Source organism: Borostomias antarcticus, assembly GCF_949987555.1.
Source record: "Borostomias antarcticus genome assembly, chromosome: 18".
In the NCBI taxonomy this organism is placed as follows: domain Eukaryota; kingdom Metazoa; phylum Chordata; class Actinopteri; order Stomiiformes; family Stomiidae; genus Borostomias; species Borostomias antarcticus.
The window spans coordinates 11955304-11969954 of record NC_140251.1 but is presented as its reverse complement, the minus strand read 5'-3'; the positions used below and the strand labels follow the sequence as shown (position 1 = coordinate 11969954).

The following is a 14651-nucleotide window of genomic DNA, read 5'->3' as shown; positions in this document are numbered from 1 at the left end:
CCTACAGGTATGAAATTATGAATTTTCTTTGGACTTATTGGTGTGTAACAATAAGCAGCAAAACAGCATCCCTCCATCCACATCCATACACCTTAGTGAATAGTCCCAGAGTCCCTGAATGAAAATGTGGAAGACTTCATAGACTCATACAACGTCAGACAACATCCAGCCCTGAACCGAACAGCCCTTCTCTGAGGACCGAGCTCCACAGTTCTCCAAGCAACACGCTGTATTTTCATTTTACACACCTTCAATAAAACTCTAGGATCATTTTACACACCTTCAATAAAACTCTAGGACCTCTATAACGTCTCGATATACTCTCCCAGCCTCCCCTCGCGCCGTAATAAAGTCCAGCTCCTCTGTTTTACAGGCTCGCAGAGTAAACGGATGATAAAACACCCCAGCTGTCTCCTCTGATGATGCTCTTCCATCTATAGTGGTCACATGCAACCAACGAAGCCTGACCTCTGACCTCTGCTGCAGAGAATGAAGGGTATCTGGTGTCTGATTGGATTTGACTTCAGCGTAGGCAGAGTCACGGCAGGGTATCACATCAGTGCTACTTTAGTATGTCTTAACTTCCCCTATCGATGTTGGCAGTGCGCAGGCCATGCCGCCAAATCTACCAACAGCTGTGGAGGAGGCGGGGCTTGTGCAAGTGACTGAGTGAGTATATCGACTAGTCACTGCGTCTAGCCGGAGGGAGTCCCTGAGTGACTCCGCCCCGACAGACATTCCTATCCCAGCATGCTTTGAGACAGCCCTGAGGGCAGTGCTAACCGTCCTGTAGTAGAACAGGCAGCTGCTGGCATGCATATCATTATAGCAGCAATGATATCATAACTGAGAGTGTTTGTATGGGAGTATGGGGTCTCAGAGAGGGAGACACCACACAGATGAGAGGTCTACAGGGAGAGAGAGAGAGAGAGAGAGAGAGAGAGACAGAGAGAGAGAGAGAGAGACAGAGAGAGAGAGAGAGAGAGAGAGAGAGAGCTCTGCCTCACCAAGGAGGAACAGACATTGTTTACAAGCTGCAGGCAGTTGTCATGGTGACAGTTGCTAATTACTGTAGCAGCGTTGAAAGGGGGGGGGGGGGGGGCTCCAGTCTGTCTTGTGTCTCTCTGTGGTCGTCCCAATGCCGCTGTTAGCCCCCCATTCGACTCTTTACTCTGCCTGGTCCCCACCTCCATCCCTCTTCCCCTACTCTTTCCATCTATCTTTCCCTCCCTCCCTAGTCCCCCACCCCCCCTCAACAAACATGCCGTGAGAGGGCAGCCTCTGTCTCCTAATCTAGATGTGACCAGGCGGACATCAAATTAAGTTGTTATTGAATCCAGGCCTTCTGTGGTGCCAGCCCTCTCTACCCCTTATCTCTCTCTCTCTCCTCTCTCTCTCTCTCTCTCTCTCCCTCTCTCTCTCTGACTGACTAATGCAAACCTTTGTTGTCATATCAACCCATCAGCTGTCTTCATCAGTCCAGAGCACCTCTCCACCTGGTTCCCAGTGGCTCAGTGGGAGCAGCAAAGTGGCCCCAAAATGCTCCGGCATAGTTAACGGGGAATGTGCTATCGACTGGGGGGGACAGGAGAGAGAGGAGCACGGACGTCAGGTCTCTACGCTCTGGTACCTCCGCCAGCGAGCGACCCACGGTGAAGAATCGTGCTCTTCTCTGGCTAAGGAGGCCTTAGGAAACATCCTCTGGTCTGGCTCATATGATCTACTGATCTGCTGATGCTGATCAATACACTCCAACACTGAGGACAGGACTAGACAGGACATGCTGCCAACACGACAACACACACACACACACACACACACACACACACACACACACACACACACACACACACACACACACACACCTATTGATTGATCAGATCAATACAACTCAAAGTTCTCTAACACTCTGATACTCTCGTCTAACTCCACCCTGTGTCTATAGCGTTGATCAGTATTTTTTGACAGCGAACACAAACGTAAACAGGCTGATGAAATCCTGCAGTACAGCAGGGATTACACACACACACACACACACACGCACACACACACACACACAAACAGAGTCCCCCCGGTGTCCAGGCTCCTGTTACTCACCGTACATCTTGCCCCTCGTCGGAGAGGATGATCTTGCGGCGGCCGCAGGGCGGGTAGATGGCCAGGGCCTCCTGGAAGCTCTGCTCGATGTCCGGGCTCCACACCCCCTCCGGGTCTCCGTCCATACCCTTGTCCCCGGAGTCGCTCAGGCGCTCCATGTCATCCCCAGGACTCTCGCTGCCACTCCAGCTGCTGTGGTGTTCCATGCTGGCCTCCTCCGCCCCAAGCCTGGGTCACCGCAGCTAACGATGGCACCGATGCTAACGATGAGGCTAACGAGGCCTGCTGGTCCAAGCCCCGGCTCGTAGCTGGCTAGGGAGCAGGGGGGAGAACCTGGAGGAACAACAACGAAAACACAGAGACAGAGGGAGACATTGAGCCAGTGGCAGGCTCACAGAGACTAGGCGGGAGAGCAGCTATTTCTATCTCCCCAACTCCAGGCACAGAGCTGGAGAGGAGGACCAACTTGGAGAGAAACGCCAGAACAAACACATACATACACACAAACACACACACACACACACACACAAACACACACACAAACACACACCACACACAAACACACACACACAAACACACACACACAGGATGGAGCTGGACCAAACAAGCCACTGCAAGGGGTTCTGGAGAGCAGAGCAGCGTGAGGAGCTGGAACTAACCTGGAGCCTGGAGCAGATTCTCTCTCTCTCTCTCTCTCTCTCTCTCTCTCTCACACCACACACACACACACACACACACACACACACACACACACACACACACACACACACACACACACACTCACACAAACAAACAAACAAACAAACAAACAAACAAACACACACGCACACACTCTCTCTCTCTCTCTCACACACACACACACACACTCTCACACAAACAAACAAACACACACACGCACACACACTCTCTCTCTCTCTCTCACACACACACACACACACACACACGCACACACACACACACAAACACACACACGAACACACACACTCTCTCTCCCTTACTCTCTCTCACACACACACTCTCTCTCTCTCTCTCTCTCTCTCTTACACACACACACACACAAATGCAGACACACACCCACTCTCAGATTTCGCTTGAGAGGAGCAGCTGCTAGCAGAAGCACCACACAGCACAGGCCTGTCCTGGCTCACACTAGACAGAGCAGAGCAGGAGGAAGGCATGGGGAGAGGAGAGAGGGGAGAGGAGAGAGGAGAGAGGAGAGAGGGGAGAGGAGAGAGGGGAGAGGGAGAGGGGAGAGGGGAGAGGGGAGAGGAGAGAGGAGAGAGGAGAGAGGGGAGAGGAGAGAGGGGAGAGGGGAGAGGGGAGAGGGGAGAGGGGAGAGGGGAGAGGAGAGAGGAGAGGGTACAGAGCAGAGATACAGGCGTGCTTGCCCAGGGCGCTGGCAAACTCCTGCTGCCTGGTTGTCATTTCTACACAAGTGCTAAGCTTAATAACATGTGAACACAGGGCCAGGCTTTAGAAATGGAGATTAGCTCCCAGTCCACATTGCTCTCCAGCTTAACATGACTGTGTGTGTGTGTGTGTGTGTGTGTGTGTGTGTGTGTGTGTGTGTGTGTGTGTGTGTGTGTGTGTGTGTGTGTGTGTGTGTTAGGGGATTGTTACTGCTGCCTCTAGACACCTGGAGAGAGAGTGGTGCTATCCAATAAAACAACACACACTGGGAATGGGTAAAGAGGGATGTGAAAGTGGGAGAGAGAGAGAGAGAGAGAGAGAGATAAAGAGATAGAGAGATAGAGAGAGAAAGAGAGAAAGAGAGAAAGAGAGAGAAATAGAGAAATAGAGAAATAGAGAGAGCACACAAGCCAAGAGCTGATGGGTGAAGAAGAGGCTTGGGGAACAACTAATCCATCCCAGCTGCTTGCTTGTTGGACACAAGTACACACACACACATACATGTACACACACACACACACACACACACACACACATGTACACACACATGTACACACACATGTACACACACACACACACACACACACACATGTACACACACACATGTATACACACACACACGCACACACACACAGCTACAACATACTGTTAGTTATGCACTATTATTCATCAATACAGTTGATTTTTTAACTTTTAATCTGGAATATGTAGAGAGTGGGTCGTATGCCCACCTCCCTTGTTCTCTGTAAAGCGCATTGTGTTGCCTCTGGGTATGAAATGCACTATACAAATAAAGCTTTGATTGATTGATTTGAACTAAACAGTAAGTCATGAATGAATTTCCATAAACTGCACTAGTCTATAGTTGGAACTACCTAACCTCAAGTGGCTTTATGGAAATGTCCACAGCTGCCCCCCCACCCCCCCCCCCCCACCGCGCCCCCCCCACCAAGCAGCAGCCCTCCATTCTAACAAACTCCTATTCATCCCAGCACGCTTTGTTGTACAATGCCACTCACAGCATATGTTTCCTCTAGAATGTCACTGCACTGGAGGAGCTATGCTAGTGTGTGTGTGAGTGTGTGTGTGTGTGTGTGTGTGTGTGTTTGGATTGGGGGTAGGGGCTGCTAGTAAAGAACTACCCTCAGAGCAGGCGAAGCTCTGACTGAGTTTGGTTTTTGTGGGCTGCACTGCTGACTCTGCAGAACTCCTGTTTCCAGTGGTGGTGATAGTGGTGTGTGTGTTTATGTGTTTGCATGTGTGTGTGTGTGTGTGTGTGTGTGAGAGAGAGAGAGAGATTCCATTCTGACCACTAAATTACCCCCCCCCCCCACACACACACACACACATCCCAGAGTGAGTTATGAAACTTGAGTATCATGAAAGATACTGTTCACCACAGACAAATACACACTCACACTCTCAATGGGCCTGGCCTCACTCTTCATCTGCAGGGTGGTAACCCTTAGTTCACTGATCAGTTTAAGAGAATTTCTGAGCATACAGTACATGGAAAAAGCTGCAGGTCCACCATGATATTATTAAAGAGCATCTATCTGTTAAGGCAACAAGAAATGTTCATTACTCAAAATTGATATCTACTTACAGTATAAATCATTACAATTCTAGGGTGCTCTTTTCAACGATCGTCAGCCTTATAATTCCCACCCTCAAAACACCTGATAATCTCTTTTCTACCTCCAAATTTGCAGCATAATTCACAGATAAGATTACTAACATTAGGATGACTATCACTCAGGCAAGACCAAAAGTGTTTGCTTGCTGACCCTTTTCCACCACATAGTAGCAATTGTGCTATTTTGCACAAGATGTTACAGAAATACTGAGCAAAGTAGTGTCACAACTTTGTCAAAGTCATATACATTCCCTCTCACTCCTCCCACCATGTTTTTCAAGACTATTTTTAACTCTTTTGCCAGAGGACATTCCAGCCATTGTAAACTCTTCCCTGCTTACAGGTATTTTCCCATCGGCACTCAGTGAGGAAATGTAACTGCCTCTTCAGTCCTAAACTTTAAAAAACTTAAATAAATAAAAAAACGTAAAAAATAATAATAAGTAAAATAAAATATGTTCAAACAGTTACATGATTTCTTAGATGCTAATTCTTTCTAACATTTTCCATTTCTTTTGTTCCCCTCATAGCAGTCATAGCATAGCATCATAGCAGTCATAGCATAGCATCATAGCAGTCATAGCATAGCATCATAGCATAGCATCATAGCAGTCATAGCATAGCATCATAGCACCATAGCAGTCATAGCATATAGATATAATTTGTTTTGGGTAGGCTTTCTAACGGGCAATCTGTAAACTTGTTATAGTGGCTATTATTGTGCATTAAAACTAACATTGAAGCTGTGTGTTGACAGGTTTTTAAGAATACAACCGTCTGTCCGTGTCCCTCATGCTGTCACTGTAACATCACCATCAAGAGATGAATAGGCCTTTAAACCTCATGATTTAGGATAGCTAATAAGCCTACAAACAGAGATATCTATTTTGCAAAAGAACCCAACAAATATGTTGTGCAGTTTAATCTGGAATAATATTCTGAATCGGATCTGTAGCCCAATCATTGAACAAATAAAGCTTTGATTGATTGATTGATTGATTGAACAATAGCCTAGGAATTGGTTTGTTTGTTGTGTGTGAGTCAATGATCAAAAATCTAAATAGGAATTGGATATGGAGTTCGGATTACTGGAAAAATAAAAGAGGAACTTGAGGAAGATCCGTGGTGAAGCGAGTAATACAGCAGGTCTTATCCTACTGGCCTATGGAACGCTGTGTGCTCTGGACAAAGTTGGATGAATGGATGGATTTAATTTTGTCCTCTTGGTTGATTGTTAAGTTGATTGTGCTCTTAAAATATGAAAGAATAAAACAAAAAATGTAGCAACACGAATTTGATGAGATGGTGATCGGGAAGCAAATGTTACCGTTTAAATTAATGGCAATATAACTGGCTGAGTTCATGGTTTGCAACCATTCATCTCTTACAACATAGCCTACATAAATACATAATAAGGTGGGCAGTAGAAATAGGCTGTTATATTGTTATCAATATTGTTATTGATATCATATTGTTATGGGCTTAGCTCGACATGATGGTGAATGTGTTGACGTGGATGTTAGTATCGCAGCACAGATTGTGAGTTAATCCCTCAATATTAGCAATGGAGCTGAGGAGTCAAAGAGAGAGAGATAGAAAGAAAGGGAGAGATAGAGAACTAGAGAGAGAGGGAGAGGAGAGCATGATCTAGACTCACTAATGAAAACAGCATAATTAACTCCTCAGTTCCTCGCTGGGTTTAAGCACATCACCACTTTTCTAATCTCCTTCCTTCTGCTCCCCTGATTTCCTGTCCTGGATTCAAATCCACAAATATCAATTAAATACACAATAGCCTGAGCAGAGACACATTCAAGCACCCTAGATGAGTTCCAGTGCCCGTGTTTGACGAATGGATTCAGTACTTTGTTTTGTATATTTCTAGAAAAGACAGTTCTAAGATAAACTTTTATTGTCCCCAATGAGAAAATTATATCGAGCACCATTATGCTGCTGTGTATCACAAAATACAAATCTAATTGATTTGTAAGTTGAAAATGAAAGGTTTTAACATTCAAATTTAGAGTTTAAAGAAAATATACACAAACAAGGTTGGGATGCAGATGAACTCATCAGTATCAGGCCTGATGATCGGATAGGTTTGCTCTGTGTAACACACCTCCACACAATACTAGACAATGTGTTCACCCCCAGAGTACAAGACAATCCCTCGGCTCCACAATACCAGACAATGTCTTGCCACTCCGCCACTTGTTCTGCCCCACTGGCTCTCCACTCACATGCGGCGGAGGGGAGAGGAGGAGTAGGGGGAGGAGGGGTAAGAAGGGGCAGCAGAATGTGGTGATTGGTGTAATATGGAGGCGGAGGTGGGTGCTGTACTGGGGCCCCTGTGGCAGATGGGAGGGAGAGATTAGTCATGCTCTACGGTGGCCAGTGGCGACTCTCTTTCTCTCTCTCTCTTCGTCTGCTTTTACCCCCTACCTCCTGATTACTCTCTTTCTCCCTGCTTCTACCCCCTGTTCTCTCTTTCCTTCTCTCCCTCCCTCTCTCGCTCCCACCCTCCTGGCTATTCCAAGTTCTTCTCCCTCTTCCTGATACCCTCTCTCTCCTGGCTTGTCTCTCCCTGCCTGCCTCTCCTCTCTCCTGGCCTGTCTCTCTTTGCTTCTACCCCCTCCAGCCAGCTGGGACAGCCGTCAGCCGGCCAAACAAACACAAACATTGGAATGGGACGACATCCATACACTTCCACTGAAACATAGGGTGGGATACATACACACTGAGCATCTGTCTCTCTCTCGCACACATGCGCACACACACACACACACACACACACACACACACACACACACACACACACACACACACAGACCCTTTCTTTCTCTCTGGCATGTCCTGATGCCAGCCTCTGTGCCTCCCTCAGCTTGTGTGTGTGTGTGTGTGTGTGTGTGATGTGAATGTTTCCAGACATCAGGGTATAAGCAGCAGCAGTATGTCAGAGCAGAGCAGGCCAGTGTGTTGTAATGAAATGTAATGAGTATGTGAGAGGAAGCATCACCAGGGGGTCCTGTTGGTGCGCTCTCTCTCTCTCTCTCTCTCTCTCTCTCTCTCACACACACACACACACACACACACGCGCACACACACACACACACATCATGTTAGCAGCATAACACACCAGGATATAAGTTAGATAGATAAGACAGAGATAGATAGATAAACAGACAGATAGTCAGATAGATAGATAGATAGATAGATAGATAGATAGATAGATAGATAGATAGATAGATAGATAGGTCAAAAATACCCCACTGAATCATTCATTATCGACAACAAGCACCTGAATAAATGAATGGTGTTCTTCTCCTGCCTCCATTGAGTATTCAGTAGGAGAACACATGCTTTTATAGGCTTCTATTCTCTTCTTCTATTCTACTCCTTCTCTCCGGATGACATGGATTACTTTATGCACAGCTATCAGTTTATTAGTCAGGCAAGCCAGAGGATTCAATTAGACCCAGACCGACAATCCTCCTATTCAGTCCCCTCTCAGACAGATCCCTCAGCATCTCTATAACAGCCGGGTGTGAGTGAGCGAGTGAAAGAGTGCGACCGTCGTTCGGTTCTTTCTGTCCTCTCAGCGTTGACGCCGACCGACATGCGGCTCCTTTCTCTCTCTTGAGGGAGACTCTGCTTCTCACAGGATATTATTCTACCGGTCCCTTCTCCATCTTAATTAGTCTATTTACCCATCTGCCCTCAGCTTCTCGCTTTGTCGCTGCGTGGTCATTGGGTAAAAAAATCCAAAGGTTCTTGCTTTTCTGATGAAAAATAAACAAAAGGAAAAAGGTCTGACTTGTGGCCTACCTGCCTAGCGCTACCCAGGCTGGTGGCAAAGTGAACAGTCACAGTTATCAGGATGGTGAAAATTCAAGCTGCATTTCTCCCTCAAGCAAACCTTGGAACACACACACAGAAATGGAAAATCAATTTTGGAGTGCATTAAAGCCAAATCATGTAGTGGTTTCTAGGCAACCGCTTAATTTGTGATGGGGGTCATCCCTGTCCCAAAGTAATGTTTTCAAGAGCTGCGCCTGTCAACGAGCTTTCAGCAGCCGGAGAGGTGAGGGGCGCGGCCCCACCATGCTTACAGCTGCTGTGGACGCTCTGCAGCAGAGCAGGATTTCATTGAAATATAAAATGCTGTTTCACTCATTAGCTGAACCACAATCACAAGGCAATTTCTTCATTGATCAGACAACTTCATGTGTCTTGTGGTAGAACCTGTATCCTGTCCAACCTGCCAATCAAATAGAGGCGGCTTCCACCAGGTACAGCATTACGTTACAATACAGCTTTATTGGGGTGCCCCGGTAGCTCAATGGGTTGGGGCACGTACCATATTAAGGCTAGTCCTTAACGCAGCGGCGTGGGTTCGAATCCGGCCCACACCCTTTGCGGCAAGTCGTTCTGTCTGTCCTTACACTCTCCTATCCTAATAAAGCAAAAATGTCTTTAAAAGAAAAAAAAAACAATAGTTTTATTGATTTCATCTGTAGCAAGGACAACTGACGTGTGTAGCTGAAAGGTTTGGTTTCCTGTCAGTACAGAATTCTTCATAGCTTTCTCGTCCATAGCACATGGCCACATCGTTGAGTCAGAAAGTATTATCTGTCCTCTGCCTGAGGTGTCCAACTCCCCTTAAACAACCTGCTGGAACCAGGAAATGGAGGCCAGGGGGGTTAGAGTCACATCAACACACTCTAATAAGTGTGAGCTCAAAGCAGTCTGTCAAGTGATTGTGTGCGATCCCGTCTTGAAACTAAGCAGGGGAGAGTGTACTGCTTCAGCGGAGGAATATGAATCTTATCTGCCCTCCTGCTTTCTCTTGCTTTCTTTTACTCCAAACTATTTTTCAGAACGAGGCAAGAGAGAGAGAGAGAGAGAGAGAGAGAGAGGGAGAAAGAGAGAGGGAGGATGTGAGGATGAGGAGAGAGACTTGAGATTCTAAGTGTGTGTGAACCTTTTTTGACACCGGGCAGAGGAAAGTGTAGTTTGAAAGAAGGAACACGACCCCCATCTGTTCCTGCTTGCCATTGTGTACAACCTCTGTATGCTGACAAAGACGATAATCACAGCTCCGGAAAGAGCCTCTTTTCAGGTCCTTGGTATGACACAGACAAACCAACTGAATTACCTTTCAAACTGTGTTTTCCTTCTCTCCTGTTGGAACTTTCAAACATAGTTTTTGTGCGTGGCTGTAAGCCAACACACCATAGATAGCATTTGTCCGATTGTCACTCCCTCCCTCCGTGGTGTTGTTGGCCTGCAGTTCTATGTTACCACCACAAGAGGCAGTGGCCCCAGAACACCAAAATAAAACCACTATGACACCACATGTTTTCCAGGTTCTTGGTGGTGTAGTGGACAAAGTGCCTGCCTCCCATGCCAAAGGTCAGGGGTTCAAGCCCTGGTGTGGGAGATTTTTTGTCACTGGATGTTATAAAAGCTATGTCAAAATATGGTTACCGATGTCAGTTATTGAATTTATGTGCAATAATTGAACATTTGAACATACTCCTGTTTTGAAATTATACCTACAGTATAGGTGTCTCAGTAATTATCCATTATATATTAGTCTATACTTTGCATGTATTTACCAGGTAAATGTTTAGTAATTGGGGGTCTATGAAAGGAAGGGTTACCCAAAAAATGTTCAGAGTAAGTAAATTTAGCAATAGAAATCCATAAGCCTAGGGCCAATGGGCCTAGGATATAGACAATAAACTACCGGTGGAATGGTGGTGGAGCAATAGCGGGAGCATTTCGGATTACTAGCGGACCGCTGTCCCTGACGTTAATAATCCACCAGAGGTCCGCTTGGCATTCGATGTGCAAATGGCCAGGAACCCGCCAGCGCATTCGGCCGGAGGTCCGCCAGCTCGTCCATCAAGGACCCGCTGTAGGTCCGCTAGTCTTGTCTTATATTTCGCCGGAGGTCTGCCAGCTCGTCCATCGGGGACCCGCTGTAGGTCAGATAGCCTTGTGTTATCTCGGTTTATCCCTTACTTTTGTCCAGAAACAGAAGTTGAACCTAGGTTCCGTCCTACCAGTCCTGACCAGAAACAAGCCAGCCACGCACATAAGCCAGGCTTGACCTGGCCTGGTTGTTTACGTAGACAGGTGCAAGCTGGTGCATCAAGGGCAAGTCTTTGTTCATCTGCACCTTAGTCACATTGGTTTTTGTGAATAGAAAAGTAAGATAGACAGTGTTAAATAATCTCATCTCATCTCAAATCTCAATACTTCTCTCTCTCTCTCTCTGTCTCTGTCATGACCAATGGGCGAGATTTGAGCTCACAATTCTAAGAACAGGCAACCTCATCAGTTCAGAACCACTCCTGCTACAATGACATGATCTCTGTGTTGGTGTGACCACTACTATGTCCAGGAGGGACAGGAAGTAGTGGATGACTGGATTTCCTGCTTCGAGTTGAAGCCCAGAACAGAGGTTTGTTTTGGGCTCAGGATCTGACTCATGAATTGACAACGGGATTGCACAGCGCTTTCATGTGCTAAGGGGTCCCGGGTCGCACACACATGAGCGCACACACACACGCACGCATGCATGCACAGACACACACACACACACACTTTTCCCGCTGTTGGTCTGTCTAATGGCCAGCAATAGCTAGGACCACAGCTGGTCTAGAAATGTAGGCCAGTACAGTGTGAAACACTGAAACACTGACTGCTGAAACGCCGACCGCTGAAACACGCTGGCTGAAAGGCTCTCTTTGTAACCCAGGGTTTACCTAAGGCCACAGCAGGGGGGTGGACACAGGGAGACCTGGCAAGCAGGCCAGACCAGGCCCTCTGTAGCCTGCAGCAACCCCCCTAACACACACACACACACACCACACCCGCATCCCCGGGAGGACGCCCATTGTTACCCTGTTCCCTAAACAAAGCCGCCCCCCACCCCGCCCCACTATGTCCCCGCCTGCCCCCCCCCCAACCCCCAGATACGCGCCAGACCCCACCGCCCTATTGTTGCCCTTACAAACCCACTCCAAAATGTCATTACATGTGAATTCTCTTTCTTCTTACACACACTCCATGTGCTTTCTGTTGAATTGGCATCATGAAATACAATCCTTCTCTGTGTGAAGACTTTTCTTCTCTGTCCATCTCTCTCTCTCTCTGTCCATCTCTCTCTCTGTCCATCTCTCTCTCTCTCTGTTCATCCCTCTCTCTCTCTCTCTCCTGTCAGATAAATGAAGTTTCCGACGTACTTCAGGCGAGGCACGGATGTCAACGCCGGGCTAATCGTCAGAGGCTAATCAGTCACACCCCGTATGACGCAACCCACCAGCTGACTGTCAGCTGTCATAGCATCGGTTCAGCTCGCTAGAGCGCCTGTATTTAAGCTGTCAAAACTTGTCATTGCTCGCGCTTGCCATTACTGCTGATCGCTCGTATCTGCGCGCTCGCCCCACCTCCTCACCTGCTCCGCCTGTGTTCTGTCGATGTCATCTCCGTTGTCGTCGTGCTCTCTGTTCCGGGGGTATTGCTGCTTTCTTCTGGTATTCCACTATGCGTCGGATAGTGGAAGCCGGGGAATTACACTAGCTTAGTCTCTGTGGTGCTCCATGGTGATCGTGGGCCGAAACATCTCCGAAGGGCCATCCAGCGGTCCATCCGGTCATCATGGAGGCAGAGACACTAGGCTGTATCTCCTTCGGACTCCACGACGCGCTGGCCCGTGGAGGCCAGGGACTATAATGTACAGCAGTCCTCCTGTGGCTCTCTTTGACAGTCTTAGTGGGCTGAGTTACCTCCAAGCGTCTTCCCAGTCGCGGCCCACTCTGATCGTCATAGAGGCAGGGGGCTAGATGCCGTTCCCTCTTCTAGCCCGGCACTCTGGCCCAAGCAGCCCAGATGGGGGGAACATCTAGATTGCCGCTTTCCACATGCGTGGAAGGCAGGGGGCCCACCGAACAGATCACACCGCCAAAATTAATATGCGTAAAAAAATTAATACGCTGTATATATTATTGCATGCTAATAAATGGGTCAATTTTGACTAAAGTGATCTCGACTGAACTCTTTTCACCACTCTGAGTAAGAACAATGTCAGGGGGGCTGAGAGTGGTCAGCTCAGCTACCAGCAAGTAAGAGCACATTGACCTTGGGACTGGCTGGCTTTGTACAGTCACTTCATAAAAGTCCTAAAATGATACCAACGACAAACCCCCAGCGACCGAACAGCCGGTGAGGACAGGGCTGCTCGGTTACAAGCATAGCAACGCAGCTGCGCAACGTTCCCTCAGCGAGAGAGAAAAACACCTGTTGGTTAGATAAGATGGCAGCGGCACTCGTACTCCTGGAAAGACGTGTTAATATGTTAATATGTTCATACTTCTGCTTGGCGCTCTCCTCAGAGAACCACCCCATCTCTAGCTACTACGTTCTGAGGGGACTGCTCAGTGCCCACTCTCCCTCCCTTCTCTCTACACAAAGACTAAACAATTAGAGAGAGACAGAGAGGGAGAGAGGGAGAGAGAGAGAGAGAGAAACAGGCAGCAACTGAAAACTGCCATATTGGAATGGCATTGAAAAGCAGGCTGAGCGGCTCGCTAGAAGGGAGTAATGCACACACAGGCCATATGGTGCCTCTGCCACCACCGCCTGTTGCTGCTGTAACAATAGAGCAGTCTGGATGGACAGACACACAGAGCCCAGCATGCGCAGGCAAGCCAGAGACAGACACACACACACACACACACACACACACACAGAGCCCACCATGGGCAGGCAAGGCAGCACACGGTCGTTGGCTAGTTAGCCAGTCAGACAACGGCAGGGCCGCCTGCCATAGAACCCAGACCCTGGACAAACATCTGGATTTGCATTTGTGTCCCTCATCTACAGGTGGACTGAGCACCCGGACAGATGTCAACTGATGAGATGGGAGAGGGAGGGCTGTTTGCTCCACACACACACACACACACACACACACTTAGCCCCCTCCTCTTTTACAATTTCCCTACCTCCCCCCACGACACACACACACACACACACACACACAGCCCCCTCCATTTTTACAACCCCCCCCCCCCCACACACACACACACACACAATCCTCCTGTCTTCCAGAAGCAAACAACTACCTGCTGAGCTGTTCTTCCTCCCTCCACTTCTCTGAGTTAACAACTAAAAAGGTCTGGTTTATAAACAGAAATAATAAGTAAGTTGTTCTGGAAATAAACTAAATAAGAATACCTAATAATGACTTATTCAATTCAGGACTAAAATGCGTATAGGCTATACTCTGTTTATAACTAAAGGAAATAAAACAGAATATGTTTCTCAAAGTAAAATTACTTTCTCACAATAATAATAATAATAATGATTATTATTATATTTTATTTATCTCTGATGAGTTGTTTCGTCAGTTTCTCCTCTCAGATCTACATTACTGCTTCAGTCATAATTAATATGTTATAATAATTTGAATAATTTGAACAGCTCTAGGCTATTGTTAATT

At 47.4% G+C, this 14651-nt stretch overlaps 1 protein-coding gene across 1 annotated transcript in view; it reads right to left on the bottom strand.

The window, feature by feature from the left end:
- Window positions 1-2288, bottom strand: part of tead1a (TEA domain family member 1a) — a gene marked incomplete at its 3' end in the record, with an annotated part of 15832 nt that extends 13544 nt beyond the window's left edge. The window contains 2 exon segments of the mRNA XM_084452982.1: window positions 2098-2110; window positions 2112-2288. Coding sequence (XP_084309108.1) covers window positions 2098-2110; window positions 2112-2255 — 157 coding nt within the window. The 5' untranslated portion in view covers window positions 2256-2288.
- Window positions 2289-14651: the final 12363 nt, after the last annotated feature.